Raw genomic sequence first — 16384 nt, forward strand, 5'->3', positions numbered from 1 at the left:
GGGTTTACTTTTGACCTATGTCACCTTGGACGAGTAGCTCAAGTTTGATCCTTAGTTTTGTCATTTCTAAAATGGAGAGTATAATATTTGGCCTTATACTTGCTGAAGAAATGGGAAGCACTTAAGAGATGGTAGCAATCTCTTAAGGATGTTAGTATCATCATTATAATTCAGTTGCTCCCTGGGTATGTGACACTCTGTTCCATGTCCTGACCCCACTGAGTGTATATCCTGGTGAGAAGTCAGGCCCCGTCCCATCTGACCTTGTTTACTTCACTTCACAGGCGTGGAAGATATTTTGGTTAAGCCAGAGGCAGATGTCAAGAGATACAAGATCATTGACGAGTCCACCCACTGCGGGCTCCGGGTGAGGAGGGCCTGGGAGGCGACAGCAGAGGGGCTGCTTTCCTACAGAACACAACCCACACCCTCCTCACTTGGCTGCTGTCTCCAACATGCTTCTCTTCTTATTCTAGGCTGTCAGGGCTGCGTTCAACCTGCCAGAAACGGCGTCATGTGATGAGATCCGAGAGAAATGGCAGGATGCCCATCTGAGCAAAGACCAGAGGGATTTCAACGTGATCGATCTCAAGTTCAAGGAGGAAGTGAACCATTACAGTAATGAGATTAACAAGGTTAGTCTGGCAGTGAGCGCACTTAGCGCCACCATTTTGAATGCTGGTTTTTTAAAAAATTATATTTTGACGCTCATTTGCGGCCCTTTGGAGCAGTTTGGCTGTTTAACAGCTGACTAGGTGAGATGGAAAGTGAGACATGCAAAATTCATTGATTGAAGATCCAACGTCTCCATTCCCTCACCCAAATAGTGTCTGGAAAGGTCTCCACTTAAACTGGGAGGGAATGCTTTACCCTTTTTAATATAAGTAAATTTTATTAATTATATAAAATTTTTATTGTTCTTAATTAAAGTTTATTGGGGTGACAATGTTAGTCAAGTTGCATAGGTTTCCAGTGTATAGTTCTGTAATACGTCATCTATATCTCACATCGTGTGTTCACCACCCACAGTCAGTTCTCCTTCCATCACCATATATTTGATTTATTTTCTTTTGAAATGTTCATATTTTGGGGTGACTACATTAAAGGGGACTGAAGAAAGAAAATCTTTCCCACGGTGCCACTGCCGGGTGGAGGAATAGAATGAAGGATCCAAAACACCATTGCCGCTTATATAGCGGAGCCAGGGGTGAAGGCCTGAGTTTAAATCCTAGCTCTGCCGTGTACTTGCCACGTGACCTCGGCCAAGTGATATAACCAGGGTGCCTTGGTTTCCTCACCGGGAGGTCGGGATGTGAAGAGCACCTACTGCCCCATCGAGTGCTGAAAGGACTAAGGACCTAACCTACACGGGGCTCTTGGCATGGCAGAAGCGCGTGGGAAGTCCTCCACCGTCCTGTCTGCTTTTCCACCTAGCCAGGTCAGTGCAGTTCAGAAAAGAGAGGGAAATCCCTGCGCAAGCCCAGACCACAGCCTGGTGCTGTCCACCTTCTAGGCCCAGAGCTGGGCTCAGTCCTGTGGCTTGAAGTAGGCAGCCTGGCCGTCACCCTGCCTCCTGGACTTCGGGGTCCAGCCTGAGGAGGAGAGGAGGAGGCAAGGCCAGCACTCAGCAGAAGCTAGTGTTTGCGTGTGGTGTGTTCTCGACTGGTTTTCAGCAGCCCTTAGGCTGCCAAGAACACAGACCTCTCACTGGTACAAGGTCATCCTTGAGAGGTTTTCTTCAGAGGAACCCTCCCAGCACCTCCCCAAGAACTGGAGGGTCGGCTCCAAGAGGTGCCTGGAATACTGGGGTGGGGGCGTTGTCCCAGAGGCATCGGGTGCTGAGAGGACTAAGGACCTAACCTTCTTGTCCGTCCAGCTCCCTTTTTTTCACCACCTCTTCCCATCTGCTGTGCCTGTCCTGTGTTGGGCTGGGTCTCTGCAACCCTAGAGACCTTATACTTAAGTAGACTCAGTAGAGGCTTAAGTAGACTCAGCCCCCTCCCACCGTCTCTGCAGGCTCAGCCTGGGGCCTTGGCTTGCTTGTCCTGGCTCTGGCGCTGATGCAAGGCTCCCAGGGGGTGCTCGGGCAGCATGCTCGTGACAGGGACATTGGTCATCATTGCCAGGTGTTGGGAGCCAAGGCCATACTCTGCTGGGGGAATTTGCAAGGGCATCGCCTTAAATTTTATTTTTAACCAGCTTCCTTTTAGAATCACACAGTGCATATGCTGGCCCCTGTGCTTCTCCCTTTTTGCTGCTGGTTGCCAGTGACAGGCACCTCGGGCTTCCTGACGGGGTGTCAAGAGCAGCACATGGGGCCATCGTGAGACTTCTCTCTAGGGGTTCTAACAAGAGGGTTGATGTCAAATGAGACTTCCTTACCTCAAGTGGGGTTTGGTGCTTATCTCTGAATAGTCTGAGTTTGTTGCTTGGGACTTCAGAAGGGGGCGATGTTACTGACCGGTGTGTTTAATCTCCAGGCGTGCATGCCGTTTGGCCTGCACAGACAGTTCCCAGACAACAACCTGCAGATGATGGTGCAGTCTGGAGCCAAAGGTTCAACCGTGAACACCATGCAGGTGTGAGCAAAGGCGGGCTGGCCGATGTGTCGGGTGGGGCGATGGCGAGAGATAGTTTTCCGATTTGATTCTTGAGTTTTAAAGGATCCACGTTCCTTATAAAATGGGGCATGTTCTGAAAAATATAAAAGCATGTAGAAATCAATACAGGAGCTAACCACTGTTAACAAGTCAATGTTATAAACAAAGACAGATACAAGTATCCAGATATTGATATGTATAATACAGATAGATATTGTAAATTTACACACTGTATTATCGTATTACATATAGAGGATGCCAAAAAAAATGTATACACATTTTAAGAAAGGAAAAAACTGTATTAATATATACCAATAACAAAAGATGAATCCCAGTCATGTTTGACTTCTGCAATTACAAGAGGTACTCAAAGCGATTACCATCACTGTCCAGACACTTAATGATTACGGCAAACTACTGCTTGAGTAACATTGACCAAAGGGTTAACATCGCTTAAAATGTGTATACATTTTCTTGGCACCCCTTGTATATTCACGTTATACACACACACACATATATGTGTGTGTGTGTATATAATCTTAGCTGAAACCCTGCAATTTTGCATGATCTGCTCTTTTCATTTAGTTTTACGTTATAAGTATCGCCCTCGAGGTATCTAACCCTTCCTTTGAGGCCCACTGTCTCATATTACCGCAGTACTATGGCAGCATTTCCACAGATCTTCACAATTTTTTTTAAACTTGATGACATTGAGAGGGCCTTAAGGACCACCTCATTGATTGGTTAGGTTAGAGCAAAAAGAATGGGCTTAAAAGGCTGAAGGCCATCAGGAAACCCCCTTGACTAAAGTGAAATCCAGACACACTGTTCCCCACCCACACCCCCCCACACACACACACACCCCAGAAATATTAATAGACAGCATTATTCTCTTTTGGCCTTAGAATTTAAAGATTACATAAATATTTTTCCTGCATGCCTCAGTTTCCCCATTAGGACTAACCCTCAGTTCCCTTCCAGGTATAACACGATGATTCTGAAACATGGCTTCTTTTATAGCTCATTTACAACTGACACCAAACGTGGAAAATCTCCATCAGTCAACAAAAGGGAAACACAGTTATTTTCTTGAGACACAAGCTTCCCTGTTTCGTTGACAAGTGTGGGTTGGCCTTTAAGAACTCAGTTTCCATGCAGCTTTTCTTGAAAAGCAGGCCCTATCTCCCGTGCTAGGTAGGACAAAGCGTTGTTTAACACACATGTCGATCTTGGGTTTTCTTTGGATCTCCTTTCCACCAGATCTCATGCCTGCTGGGCCAGATTGAATTGGAAGGTCGGAGACCCCCTCTGATGGCATCTGGCAAGTCACTGCCCTGCTTTGAGCCTTATGAATTCACTCCCAGGGCTGGCGGCTTCGTCACTGGCAGGTTCCTCACTGGCATCAAGCCTCCTGTACGTATTTTGGTTTTTCCTTTTGGCTTTTCTCCTCACTTCTAGGCTCAGTGGTAGAAGGCCTTTGACCTTTCCCAACAACTTTGAGCAAGGACGATCAAGTACTCAATGCCCAGCCACCTGTCGCTTACCCACTGCACACTGTGGCCAATGAGGACCCTAAGGGCATGACCACGGCATGTCCGCCATTGTGATGCCAGAGCCAAGCACAGTGCCTGGCACATGGTGGGAGCTGATAAATGAAAACAGGAGTAAGACCAGTTCCAGCTCTACCTTGTCCTGCTGGACGTCCTCACTCAGCCACTTCTTACCTGCCTCTGAAGGCAGCAGGGGAAGGGGAGGCCCCTCACCAAGGTGTTCTCCATTGCCCAAGGAGCATCACAGAGGCCCCCAAGAGGTTCTCGGCTTCCCCTTCACCATAGGAAAACTGACTAGCTGTAGCAAATGTCTGGTTTTCCCTTGGTCAACATGCGAATTCTCCCCTAAGCGAAGCATTTTCTCCTCACACTTGTCAGAAATGGCTTGTTGAATGTTAGCACCTTTTGTTCCCTGGTCTAATGCATCTCTGCAAGGATGACCTTGGTGGTCAGACCACCAAGTCCAGATTGTGAACAGGACTGACCCTTTGTTTCAAGGCCACCAAGTAACTGCCCCAGGGCCTCCTCCATTTGTCCACACAGACTCTCCAGGGTTCATTCATGGCCTCTGGCAAAGGACAGTGGAGAGCTGATATAGACAGAATCTTTTAAACTGGTTGTGACCTCTTAGTGAGTCATGAAATTTTAATAGATAGTGGCTGGCATTTCTTTATGGAATGAAACAACAGGATGGTATGGAGAGCATAGAGTAAGGGATGGCGTAGTTTCATGAAGTTCTAGTTTGAGTCATGTATCTTTATGTGCATGTGTCGATATATGTGCTTGCTGCTTACTGTTGGAAATGTATTTCTTACAGTGGGTTGTAGTCAGAAAGTTTGGAAAACATACTGTATCTCTGTTTTCACTCTCGGAAGCAGAACTCAGATGTGCAAACTGAACTGACAGTGCTGAGGCCCCAGGGCCATTTCTGTTTGGAAAATGGGATGTGAGGTATTAATACTGAGGATGGCATGAACAGATGCTGGTAGCACCCCGGCTCCTGTAAACAGGAGCTGTTCCTACTCATCCATTTGTCCCTCTGCTCTCGGGCAGGATAAGACAACGGTCCCCATAAGGGAGGGCAGAAGTCACTGGGGCCATTGGAGCCATCAAGAGCTCTAGGAGACCAGGCAGGGCTGCTGGAGGCATTGGCCTGTGCTGCTCTTCAGGAAGCACGCTGTCCTCACTGTTACCTCTGGGACCTGGTCCCGCTTCTCCCACAGGAGTTCTTTTTTCACTGCATGGCAGGGCGAGAGGGTCTGGTCGACACCGCTGTGAAAACCAGCCGCTCTGGCTATCTCCAAAGGTAAAAACCCCCGCTATGCCACCTTTAGATGGAATCAGCGTCCCAATCCATTCACCTCGGTCATCTTTCACATTTCTGGTGATAATTCACTTAGGATTTCTTTGGATGGAAAAAACTTTAAAATGTCCATGGTTAGCCTGAGACAGAAAATAGCAGATATACTTCCCCTTCTAAAGGATAGGTAGCACATGAGCTCAGAGGTTTAAACAAAGGGCCCCTGTGTTCTGAGGGTGTGCCGTTCCCTGGGGGAAGTTATATCCATCATGGGAAAGGTCTGGTAGTGAGAAGCTGGTCTTCCACGCTAGAAGGGCTCAGCAGGCCAGGACAGTGGCCCAGGGCTCCTGCCTGTGAGTCTGTAGTTGGAGTTACTGTTTCTCTGGGTACAGGTGTCACTCAGGGGTTCCCCAGCCTAGACCTGCTTGTTTTCTCTCATCTCTGGGAAGAAAGAAAACAAGTAGCCACTCTAGCTGGCTTTTTTGAGCAGGTGGGGGGAATGGAGCTTAAATCTGAACAAGGCCTGACTCCAGGGCTCCTGGCAGGACGGGTAGCAGATCCCTGTGCTCCCGCCTCCCTCCCCCGGGTTGCAGCACAGGTGGTTCTGCCTTGGGGATTTTATGGCAATGGTTTTTTGTGAACCCAGAGAACTGGTGCTAGTAGAAATGGTGGTGGGACATGGAGGAGACAGCAAAAATAAATCCCCATGCCTGGCAGGCCCGGTTTTAAGTTATGTTCTCAGGGAACTCAGCTGACTGCTGGAGAGGGAGGCAAAGCTCCTTTCTTTCTCCCCCTCAAAGGTCTGCCTGCCTGCTCCAGCTTCGTCCTTTCTCCTTTTTCCTGCTTCTGAGCTCCAGATTCCCCAAAGCTGCAGCTTGTTTTGGTTCCTTCCCCTTGACTCCCAGAGCTGCAGCCCGTGGGGTTGGGATGGAGACACCTCTGGGTGGCCTGTCGGTGAGGAGCACGTCTGCAGAGCTGGCAGCACTCAGTGCAGGGAGAGAGCTCCCCTCTCAGGGGCATGGATCACACGGCCAGTTCCTTCCATGAGCAGAGGTGACACCCCACCTCCACCCTTTGAAATCATTCAAGAATACATGTGCAATGTAGAAAAAGTTAGAAAACATATGATCAACTAAGTCTGGGGTGGGGAATCCATGTGTGAGGCAGGGCTACCTGAGGCCATTTGAATGCAGGGAGGGTAGGAAGAGAGCGTTGGGATCCTAACTGGAATGGAAAAGCAGCAGCCATTGGGAGAGAAGGCACAAACACCTGTGGGATCCCTCTGCCGGTGGAGGCTCATGGTGGAAAGTGCAAGTACAATGCTTCAGACAGAATGGGTTGAAGGAGGCCAGTGGGACTATGGCGGAGGTCCAGGCCTGGGTTTGGAAGGCTGCCTCTAGCAGGTGGCAATGGGAAGGAAGAAGCAGATGTGGCAAAGACATGGGGTAATTGGCTGAAATGCAGGCATAAGAGGCAGGGAGGCGTCAGATCCAGCTGAGTTTTCAGGCCTGAGTGGCAGCACAGTGACACCGTTGACACAAAGCAAGACGCTGCAGAGAGGAGAGAACTTGTGGGTGGCATGAGGTGGCAGCAGCAGGATATTCAAGGAGACACGTTCAGTGGACCGTTAGAGCTGAGGCCTGAAACTCGGGAGAGGCCTGAAGATGCAGCCTTGAGGGGCTGTTGCTGTGCTGAAAGCTGGAGCCTGTGAGACGAGCAGAGCAGAGGGCTCAAGACCAACACGTCAGCATTTTCAGCACAGAGCAAGTGGGTGCTCAGCACAGCCTCGCCAGGCCCTGGGCTAGGTGCCAAGGAGACGTTGGTGACTAACACTGAGCTCTGTCTTTGGAGCTTGGGGAATAGGAACTCCTAGGAAACCTTATTTTAAAGTGGCAGGAGGAGAACCCCGAGGCACAGTGGCCAGAGATGAGGAATGGGGCCAGCAGTAGGGGAGCAGGGGGCAAGGTCGAGGGAGGCAGCTGGCGCCTGGGAGGACCCAAGGAAAAGGGTACCGGGTTAGGGGTCAGCATTTAGTTCCTAGTGTCCCCAACAATCTCCGGACTGAAAGCACTGGAGAAGCATTGGGTGGGGAGACGACCCCACTGCTTTGCCCATCTTTTGGATCCAAGAACACTGGTCCCTGGGGAGCTCTGGAGTGCAGCAGAGTGAAAGGGCAGGGAGTAGTCCCAGCAGCTGGGCCTGGAGATGGGAGCCAGGGTCCAGCAGTGGCAGCCATCTTTCAGGTGCACAATTGCAGCTCTTGGCTGGGAGATGCTATAGCTCAGAGCCTGGGGCTTTGGAGCCAGCCTGTCCTGGAGTCTAATGTGGCTGCACAACAGCGGTCTCCTTTCCACCTCCCATCTCCTCCCTCACCTGTCCCCGGCCCCCATCAGAGGCTGCCCTGGGAGGGGATGAGCTTGGGCCCTGAGCCAGGTCTTCTTACAGGTGCATCATCAAGCACCTGGAGGGGTTGGTCGTCCAGTATGATCTGACAGTGCGTGACAGTGATGGCAGCGTGGTACAGTTCCTGTATGGGGAGGACGGCCTGGATGTCCCCAAGACACAGTTCCTGCAGCCCAAGCAGTTCCCCTTTCTCGCCAGCAACTACGAGGTAGGTGCCAGGCATCTGGCACTTGGGTGGTGGGCTCGGGGCTATGCGATGGGCCTTGCACCCCAAGCTTTGCCACCAGTCATAGTGGCCACTGCAAAGTAGAGTGGGAAGAGTTGATAAAGCACCAGTTGATACCATGACATGCTTACGATTTTCATGTCCCCTCTGTGGACTTTGAGCTGGCAGAAAGGCATGAGCACGGCTAGAGCAGCAGCCACCGTTTGGGGGCACTCACCACGTGCGGGACCCTGACTGAGCACCTTGGAGACTCTGTTCTCATGCTCACTGCAGCCTGAGGAAGGAGGCTTCCCTTCCTCTGCCCATTTCACGGCGGAGGTAGCTGAGAATCAGAGCTTCAATGACTGGCTGGTGAGTGGCAGAGCCTGCCTGTGAACCCAGGCCTGTGACACACAAGCTCATACTGCACTGCCCCCGAAATGACCATCACCATTAACCGAGCAGTCACTGCATTTTGCTGGGTGGGAAATTGAAACTGACGTGACCTATTCAAGGTCACACAGCAGATGGTCGAATTAAAGGTTGTGGTCGGTGCTGGCTCCTTTCCATCCTGGCCCCTGGCCCCAAGTGTTGGTCATCACGTCTGCTTTCTTCCTAGAAACTCCCCTGTGTTCTGAAGGGGCAGTGAGTATGCTGTTCTCGCTCCCGGATGCCCCTCAGCTCCTGGACCACCAGCTCCCAAGTCTGGTTTGCACAAAATGAGTCCCTGATTAGTAGCAGGAGCTCAGCCCCTCTGAGAGGTATCATGACAGCTCCACACAGGCCACCTTGGTCCCGTGAAGTTGCGTGACATGGCCCGTGGGTCATGCCCTCATCTCTTGGGTCTTGTGTGTGGTTTGTTTGTTTGTTTAGGTAATAATAAAATCAAAGCATCTCCATGAAGTTTTATCCAGAGCAGATCCCCAAAAAGCTCTCCGCCACTTCAGAGCCATCAAAAAATGGCAGAGCAAGCATTCTAACGCCTTGCCGAGAAGAGGTGCCTTCTTGAGTTATTCCCAGAAAGTTCAGGAAGCTGTGAAGGCCTGGAACCTCCAGGGCACCAACCAGCATGGCCGTAGCCCCGGGACTCAGCAGGTAAGTTCGGGGCTGTATCTCCAGTGCCCAGCACATACAGGCCTCAGTCGGGGGTGAGGGAATGAGGGGCTGTTTTCCTAAGAAATGGTATAATACTGAAATCTGGCTTCATTCACTGTCGGGAAACACATACCACCCCGTAAGTGGCAGTTTAAGGAGGGGGTTCTTTATACAGGTGTGGGCAGGATTTGAGGAAACTAACGGGCAGGTAACTGGTTCCTCACCACCCCAGGCATGAAGAAAAGGGCCGTGGGCAGAGGCCACTGGACAGGAGCCCTCATTGGAGGGCTGTGGCCTGCTCAGAGGCTCCTTAGAGGGTGGGGATCCGCACAGGGCTTCACTCGCCTGCCTTCCCCTCTGCTGCGGGGCGTCCCGTTAGCCAAACACAGCTGCGAGCTGAGAGGCAGGGGAGCACTTTGAAGCCTCTGCTGTGGGACAGCTTTGGGGCATAGGGTGTGTGAAAACCTGGATAGGGACAACCAGGGATGTGGCAGTCACCTGGTTCACGGTGACTGTCCTGGTTGGCCTAGGACAGTCCTGGCGTCGCCTCCTATCCTAGCGTTATTATTAACAGTGCCCCATTGCACTCTACCTGGTCACCCTAACTTGCCTGGTCACCCGACTTGTGCCTGAGCGGGCCAGGATGAAGAGCTCAGAGCCATAGTCACGCAGTGAACCGCACGACGAATTTGGTTTCCTCCTGTTTTAAATGTTGAGTTGGTTTCCTCATTGCCATTAGGATGCTGTCCCTTTCCCCATGTCTCCTCTGAAGCCACTGCCTTTGATCCTCCTTCGCCTGCTGGATGTCCCAGGAAAAGAAGCCCGTTCCTGGTGACCTCCAGTGTGGCTGAGGCCCACCCTTCCTTTCAGATTTTGACAATGTGGGGTGAGTTAGATGAGCAGAGCCGAAGGAAGTACCAGAAGAAGGCGGCTCCTTGTCCTGACCCCAGCCTATCTGTGTGGCGCCCAGACATCTACTTTGCATCGGTGTCAGAAACATTTGAAAAAAAGATGGACGACTACCATTGTGAGTGGGCAGCTCAAGCAGAGAAGAGTTATGAGAAGTCAGAGCTTTCTCTCGACAGGTAATGACATTGATTTGTGGCATGGGACATGCAGAGGGAAAACCTGCCCTCAGGTCCTGCCCCACCCACTGCAAAAGAGGAGGGCAGCCTCCTGGGTTCAGGACTCCAGCAGGAGGGAGGGAAGTGAAACAGAAGGGCACCTTGCAAGCCCTGAGGGCTCCGGGACAGACGAGCAGGTAGGCTGGGGATGGACACCCCCACCTAGGTTAAGACCGAGAAAAGTGCTTCGCCGAGACAGAGGCTTACAGAAATGGCCTCTCTCGAGTGTGGTGTGGTGGGTGAGGCTCATTGAGAGTCAGGGAATCTGGTTGCCATTCAGTGGCTGCCAACTCTGACCCAGAGCGAATCATTCATGCCCCACGATCCCATGTCTCAGCCTTTTGCGAGGGTTTGGATCTGATTACTCCAATGATCCTTTGAACGTTGCGTGTCGAAGCCTTAAGGAAGAAGGACCACACGGAGCCCTCCGTTTAGACCCATTCACACACAAAAATAAAACAGGAAAACCATCCTGTGGTCTAAGCGGGTAAGAAGCCAGGCATGAACCAGCATTGAGCCACAGTGGGTTAAAACATCAACAGTGTCCCCAAGGAATGCGTGCTGGGAACTGACCTTGGGGGGTTGTCGGGGGTCCTTCCTGCTCAGCTCACTAAGCCTGACCTGCTGAGCTGATGGAGCTGGAAGAGTGAGATCGGGGGGCTGTAGCCTGGCTGCCCGTCTGGTCTCTGGTGAAGCCCGACAGGTACTTGGAGAGGCTGACAGGGCCCAGGGACTGTAGCAGGGCGTGGGGACTCAGTAGAGGTGACGAGCAAAGACAGATGCTAGGGTGGAAGAGCTGGAGGGGAGGGAGAGGGCTCTCTCTTTTTTCCCCTTAAGGTGATTCTCCAGCCAGGCCTCAGACATTCCCAGATAGAATAGGTCATACTGGCTAGCAAGCTGCCTGCAGGAGGAAGACCTGGGTCCCCATGCCCCTTCCCCGGCCTCCCTGCAGCTCAGTGCTGCCGTTTACCCTCTGAAGGACCATGTCGGTCCTCCCTCCAGCTGTGCTGCATCAGGAATGGGGAGACATTCGCCCTGGGGAACATCACATGGGTTCGGAGGGCTCAGACAGCACGGCAGTTCTGCCGCAGTGGCACTTGCAGGAGACCTTTTAGCAAGCAGCAAGTTCTGGGTGCAACTCCAAAGTCCTGGAAGTATTTGAAGGTTTTTCCTGTCGGGAATACGGACGTACACTCAAACCTCACTGGTTTGGAGTAATTGAGACATTAAGTCACATCAGGTCAGTGAAAAGTCTGACGTTTACAAAGAACTTGCGTAGAAGCATAGTTTTGTTGCTTTGTTCTGTACTCACACATCATCCAGTTAGTCCGCATCTGTGGAGCCCTTCTTTGTTCCCCATGCGGGGGTACTATAGTATTCTTGTGACTCTTTTAAAAGGAAGAATGGGTAGTAAATTACAAAATTGTATAACACTCACACTTCTGCTACAGAAAGCAACTGGTTGCGCTAATTAGGAAAATAAACACCCCCTTAACACCTCCCGCCACGTCCCCATAACTGCTTAGTGAGCCTCATCCTACTTTGTACAGCAGGAGCCCTCTCCAAACTGTCACCACTAGTCGGGGAAAGAATTAACAAAGGAACTGTAAATAGTGAGCTCAGACCTTCCCACTCTTGGACTTGAAACTGGCTCAGAGGGGACTCATGACATTCTCAGGGAGAATGGGGACAGTCTGATCATAGACATCTAGAGCTTTAGCTACCAGCTGAGATCTGCGCTGTGTATTTAAGACATTTCAGGATCACTAGCAGGAATTTGAGGATTAGAAGGATAATTTGTCAGGAAAAAACAGCCAAGAAAGAGGGAGAGGGAATAGGGGCTGTGGACACCTCCTGACAGAAAGATGGGTGGTGTCTGTGCTCTTAACCCCTGCTGTCCCCTGCCCCATCCCCAGTCTGAGGACCCTGCTGCAGCTGAAGTGGCAGCGCGCGCTGTGTGAGCCGGGTGAGGCGGTGGGCCTGCTGGCTGCCCAGAGCATCGGGGAGCCCTCCACACAGATGACCCTCAACACCTTCCACTTTGCCGGCAGAGGCGAGATGAACGTCACCCTGGGCATTCCGAGGTGGGCTACTGGGGTGCATGGGTGGGGTCTGTCCTAACCCACTCCTGGGGAAGAAGTCATTTCATTACAGTGTGTGCGTGACTGAGAGAGAGGGTCTCATCAAAGTGGGGAGCACAGTTGGAATTTCCAGAACCCCGCGTTTCTGTGCAGTTTCTATGGCTGGGTCAGTGCCCAGACATCTTAGAATCCCCACTTATCCCTCTGCAATTCCCGCATCAGAGTTACCCAGGATGCTTGTGAAGCTGCACACTCCTGGGGTTAGGACTCAGGAAGATGTTATTAAGCTCCCTGCAGGGCCATCTGCATGCTCAGCTTCCGGGGACCATTCACCTGGAATGTAACCCAAGTGGCCCTAGCCCTTCAGGCAAATGTATGCATCCTGTATGCAGGATGATAGCCAGTGGGCAAGAGACAAGAACGGGGGTCAGCCCCCCCTGCATCTGATGCCTGGCCCTGCCACTGTATGGCGGAGTGACTCAGGTGCCTCAGCTTTCGCAACCTCAGGATCGTCACCCGTGGAACAAAGGACAGCGAGGGGGAGGTGGGCACCATACTGGGCAATCAGGCTGTGCAGGCTGACTGAGCTCATGGGCAAGGCCTAGAGGGCAGTGCTGCGCCCAGTAGGAGCACTTGCAGACACTAGTTACCTTCCCCACGTGTCACATTCATTCGGTAAGCTCTTATTAAGCACCCACTGTGTGCAAGGCACAGGTAATAAGAACCAAGAATAAGACAGTCCTGTCATTGAAGAGCCATGTTCCAGTGGAAGAAACTGACAGGAGAGTCACTTGCTGTCACACCTGGGCTCAGAGCTGGGGCTCTCTGATTCAGCGTCTCTCCCTGCGAGATCCCAAGGTCTCTCTCAGATCCCAAAGAGCTCTGAAAGAAAGGCCTCACACAAAGAGGGAGTTTGGGTGCCTCTTCTGATCAGATGTGTCCTCGTTCTGTGACAGGTTGAGGGAGATTCTCATGGTGGCCAGTGCCAACATCAAGACCCCCATGATGAGCGTGCCCGTGCTCAACACCAAGAAAGCACTGAAGAGAGTGAAAAGCCTGAAGAGGCGGCTCACCAGGGTGTGCTTAGGGGAGGTAACTGTCTCTGAACCACTGCAGCCTGGGCCAGACATTTTCCTGCATCCTCCCATCCGTGAAGAATAGTTTTGCTGACATTAGACCCTGGACTCAGTCTCCCATCAGTGAGAGGGATGCTTTCTCTGCCAGGTGCTGAGCAGTGATGGATCAGGAAGCTGGAAAAGTAATCATTAGTTCTGCAGCGTTCTCATGTGCGTTAAAAATAGAGACTTCCTGGGTTAGCATACCAGCCCTGCTGGAGCCCACTCCCTACAGCCTTGGGCCATTCTCTGGGGGTAACCTGCAGGCTGTGGGACCCCCTGCCCCCAAGGGGTCCACACCAGCACAGCTCACTGGAGTTTCTTCGGGGTTTTGGCCAGTGGTTCCAGCCCTTGTCCCCCAAAGCCCATGGGTTTCACATAACCCACCTGTAATGCTCAGTCCTCTGGTATCAGGGTAAGTTGGGTTCTCTCTGTGTATCTGGTTCTAGGTGTTGCAGAAAATTGATGTCCAGGAGTCCTTCTCTATGGGAGTAAAACAGAACAAGTTCCGGGTGTACCAGCTGCGGTTTCAGTTTTTGCCACATGAATATTATCAGCAGGAGAAGTACCTGAAACCTGAGGACATCCTGCACTTCATGGAAACAAGGTCAGGACTCATGCCACGTTCGTCGTTGCTCTTGAACCCTCCTTGTCCGTAGGACTCAGAGATTGGGGTGCATTTGCCAAAATTAGTTCATCACAGGAAGTGCTTAGGAAAACAGCAGGACCGGCAGCCTCATCTGGACACCTCATCCCAGCTCTGGCTTGTGTGTGTGACTACACTGACCACACACCATTGCCTAAACCCTGTTCTTTCTGGTTGACGAGTCTTCTTGGGTTTGTAGGTTTTAAGATATAGAGGTATGTGTACCGTAAAGAGACTTGAATCCCATCGCGGCAGTGCTGCTGTAATGTCAGACCAGCACGTGGTGGTAATTTTTGACGTGACGTGATTCCAGGCAGCATAAGGTGGTTCCTGATACATTTATATTCTGTGAATAATGAACAGGAGACCATTGGGGGCCTGCTGCTCTTAAACCCCAGTTCTAGAACGGGTTACTTCCAGCTGCTTCTGGAGAAATTCAGGTTCCCTTCTGGTTGGGAGAATAAACATCCTTTTTCTCTCAAGTTCACGTCACTGTTAGACATTTGAAAAGCACAGGCCACGATGCTGAGCACAGGAAGAGGGAAGGCATGTTAGGCTGGGGCAAGCCAGGAAGAGTCAACAAAGCCCTTTTGACTTGCCAGCTGACCCCAGATCGTGGAGTGCAAACTCTCATGGCTTCGGGGCCCAGCAGGTAAGAGGCCAGTGAAGCAGGTTGGAAGGCCCCCAGCAGACCTGAGTGTGCAGAACCTGCCTCTAGGGGGCGGGAATGTGGGCCAGATCTTCCGAGTCAAAAAAAAGAAAAAGAAGAAACATGCCCCTCTTCCCCCCATCTTTTTTCTGCCTTGGGTTGTTTGGTTACTTGGCTTTTGCTTTTATAAATAAGAAGTTTCCTAATTTTTAAAACATCGGCAACTAATTCGTATCTTTTAAAAAGCCTGGTAAGGCCCAAATAGATCCCATCTGTCAGCAGGATTTGGCCACAGACCACCGACCACGGCCTCTAACCAAGAACAGCTGTCAGGTCTTCCTGGAGCTGCTCAGAAATAGAGCACCAGTGGCAGAGGAGAGGCAGAAAGGCCACTGCGCTCAGTTGTCCCACAGACCTTTACTGAGCTATGCACACTCAGGTCACGAGGCCTCCTGGCGGGGAGAGAGTACCTGCCCTGCCACGGACCCTCTTTCCTGTCACCTGAAGATGTGAGCTGGCTTCAAGCTGGCCCTCTAAGCAGGTAGTGTTTAGGATGGCGGGTATCGTGGTAGATGAGCTTGGGTGCGAGCACAGCCCTTTGGACGGGGGTCACTGACCAGGCAGGTCCTATCCTGGTTTACATGAGCCCTGCATGAAGTCGCTGGCCAGGCTTCGGGCAACACCTGCATCACCAGCCGCCTGGGTAAAGAAGGTTGGTTCTCAGGCGGGTCCAGTGCTCTCGTGGCGCTGTGCCAGGTCACAGGAGACCCATTGTGCAGCCGCCTGCCGGCTCATTAATTAACGGGGAGGAACGTAACTCCCAAGGGCCCCGCATATTTGTGCCGGCCAGGCAGCCCTTTTCTGAGAAATGGGAATTAGGATCACATGGCCTCTTGAGAATTATCAAGAGCAGGTAGAGTAGGATGAACTGCCCCTTTTCTAGTCACCTGAGGCCTGCCAAGCAGGTGGGTCCGCATGAGCCTGTGCATAGAGCCCTTTTACTTACCTTGGGGAGCTGACAATCCATCACTTTAAAAATTTCTTCTTGATGAGGGACAGCCCTGGCTTCTTCCCAGCAGTGAAATGCTTTTTCAACTTCTGGTTTGTATTTTGCTCGTGCACTTGAAAAGCTATGATAAACAAAACTGTGTGCAGTAGCACAACAGAAACAAAGCTGTGACTTCAGCAGCGTGAGCTAAAGATGAGAAGCAGCAGTTCAGGGACTGGGGTGTGGTTTGCACCACCTGTGTGAGTCCCGAGCGGCCAGGCAGCCGTGTTAAGGCCTCTTACAGACCACGGGTAACGTGAGTGCTTTCAGAAGAGCCCCCAAGAAGCTTTTTCTCCTTCCTTTCTTCCTCCCCTTCCCCTCTCCCCCGTCTCTCCTACCCCCTTTTCTCTCTTCTCCTCGTCCCTCCCTTCCCTTCTCTCCCAGCTGTGGGATCGTGACACCTTTTTTTTAAATTTCAGGAGTAATTAATGTACAATATTATGTTAGTTTCAGGTGTACAACATAGTGACTCGACATTTGTGTACACTGTGACGTGGTCACCACAATAAGTCTAGTTACCACCTGTTGCCTTACCAAGTTAATACAGTAGTTTTGACTATATTCCCCA

At 51.4% G+C, this 16384-nt stretch overlaps 1 protein-coding gene across 1 annotated transcript in view; it reads left to right on the forward strand.

Annotated features, from left to right (window-relative positions):
- Positions 1 to 16384, forward strand: part of POLR1A (RNA polymerase I subunit A) — a 78806-nt gene that overhangs the window by 52219 nt on the left and 10203 nt on the right. The window contains exons 17-27 of the mRNA XM_033124368.1: positions 285 to 367; positions 477 to 635; positions 2481 to 2579; positions 3861 to 4013; positions 5374 to 5456; positions 7896 to 8061; positions 8932 to 9153; positions 10024 to 10238; positions 12194 to 12361; positions 13315 to 13450; positions 13923 to 14080. Of these exons, the coding sequence (XP_032980259.1) occupies positions 285 to 367; positions 477 to 635; positions 2481 to 2579; positions 3861 to 4013; positions 5374 to 5456; positions 7896 to 8061; positions 8932 to 9153; positions 10024 to 10238; positions 12194 to 12361; positions 13315 to 13450; positions 13923 to 14080 (1642 nt within the window). The remainder of the gene's footprint in view (positions 1 to 284; positions 368 to 476; positions 636 to 2480; positions 2580 to 3860; positions 4014 to 5373; positions 5457 to 7895; positions 8062 to 8931; positions 9154 to 10023; positions 10239 to 12193; positions 12362 to 13314; positions 13451 to 13922; positions 14081 to 16384) is intronic.

Source organism: Rhinolophus ferrumequinum, chromosome 13, assembly GCF_004115265.2.
Source record: "Rhinolophus ferrumequinum isolate MPI-CBG mRhiFer1 chromosome 13, mRhiFer1_v1.p, whole genome shotgun sequence".
NCBI lineage: Eukaryota > Metazoa > Chordata > Mammalia > Chiroptera > Rhinolophidae > Rhinolophus > Rhinolophus ferrumequinum.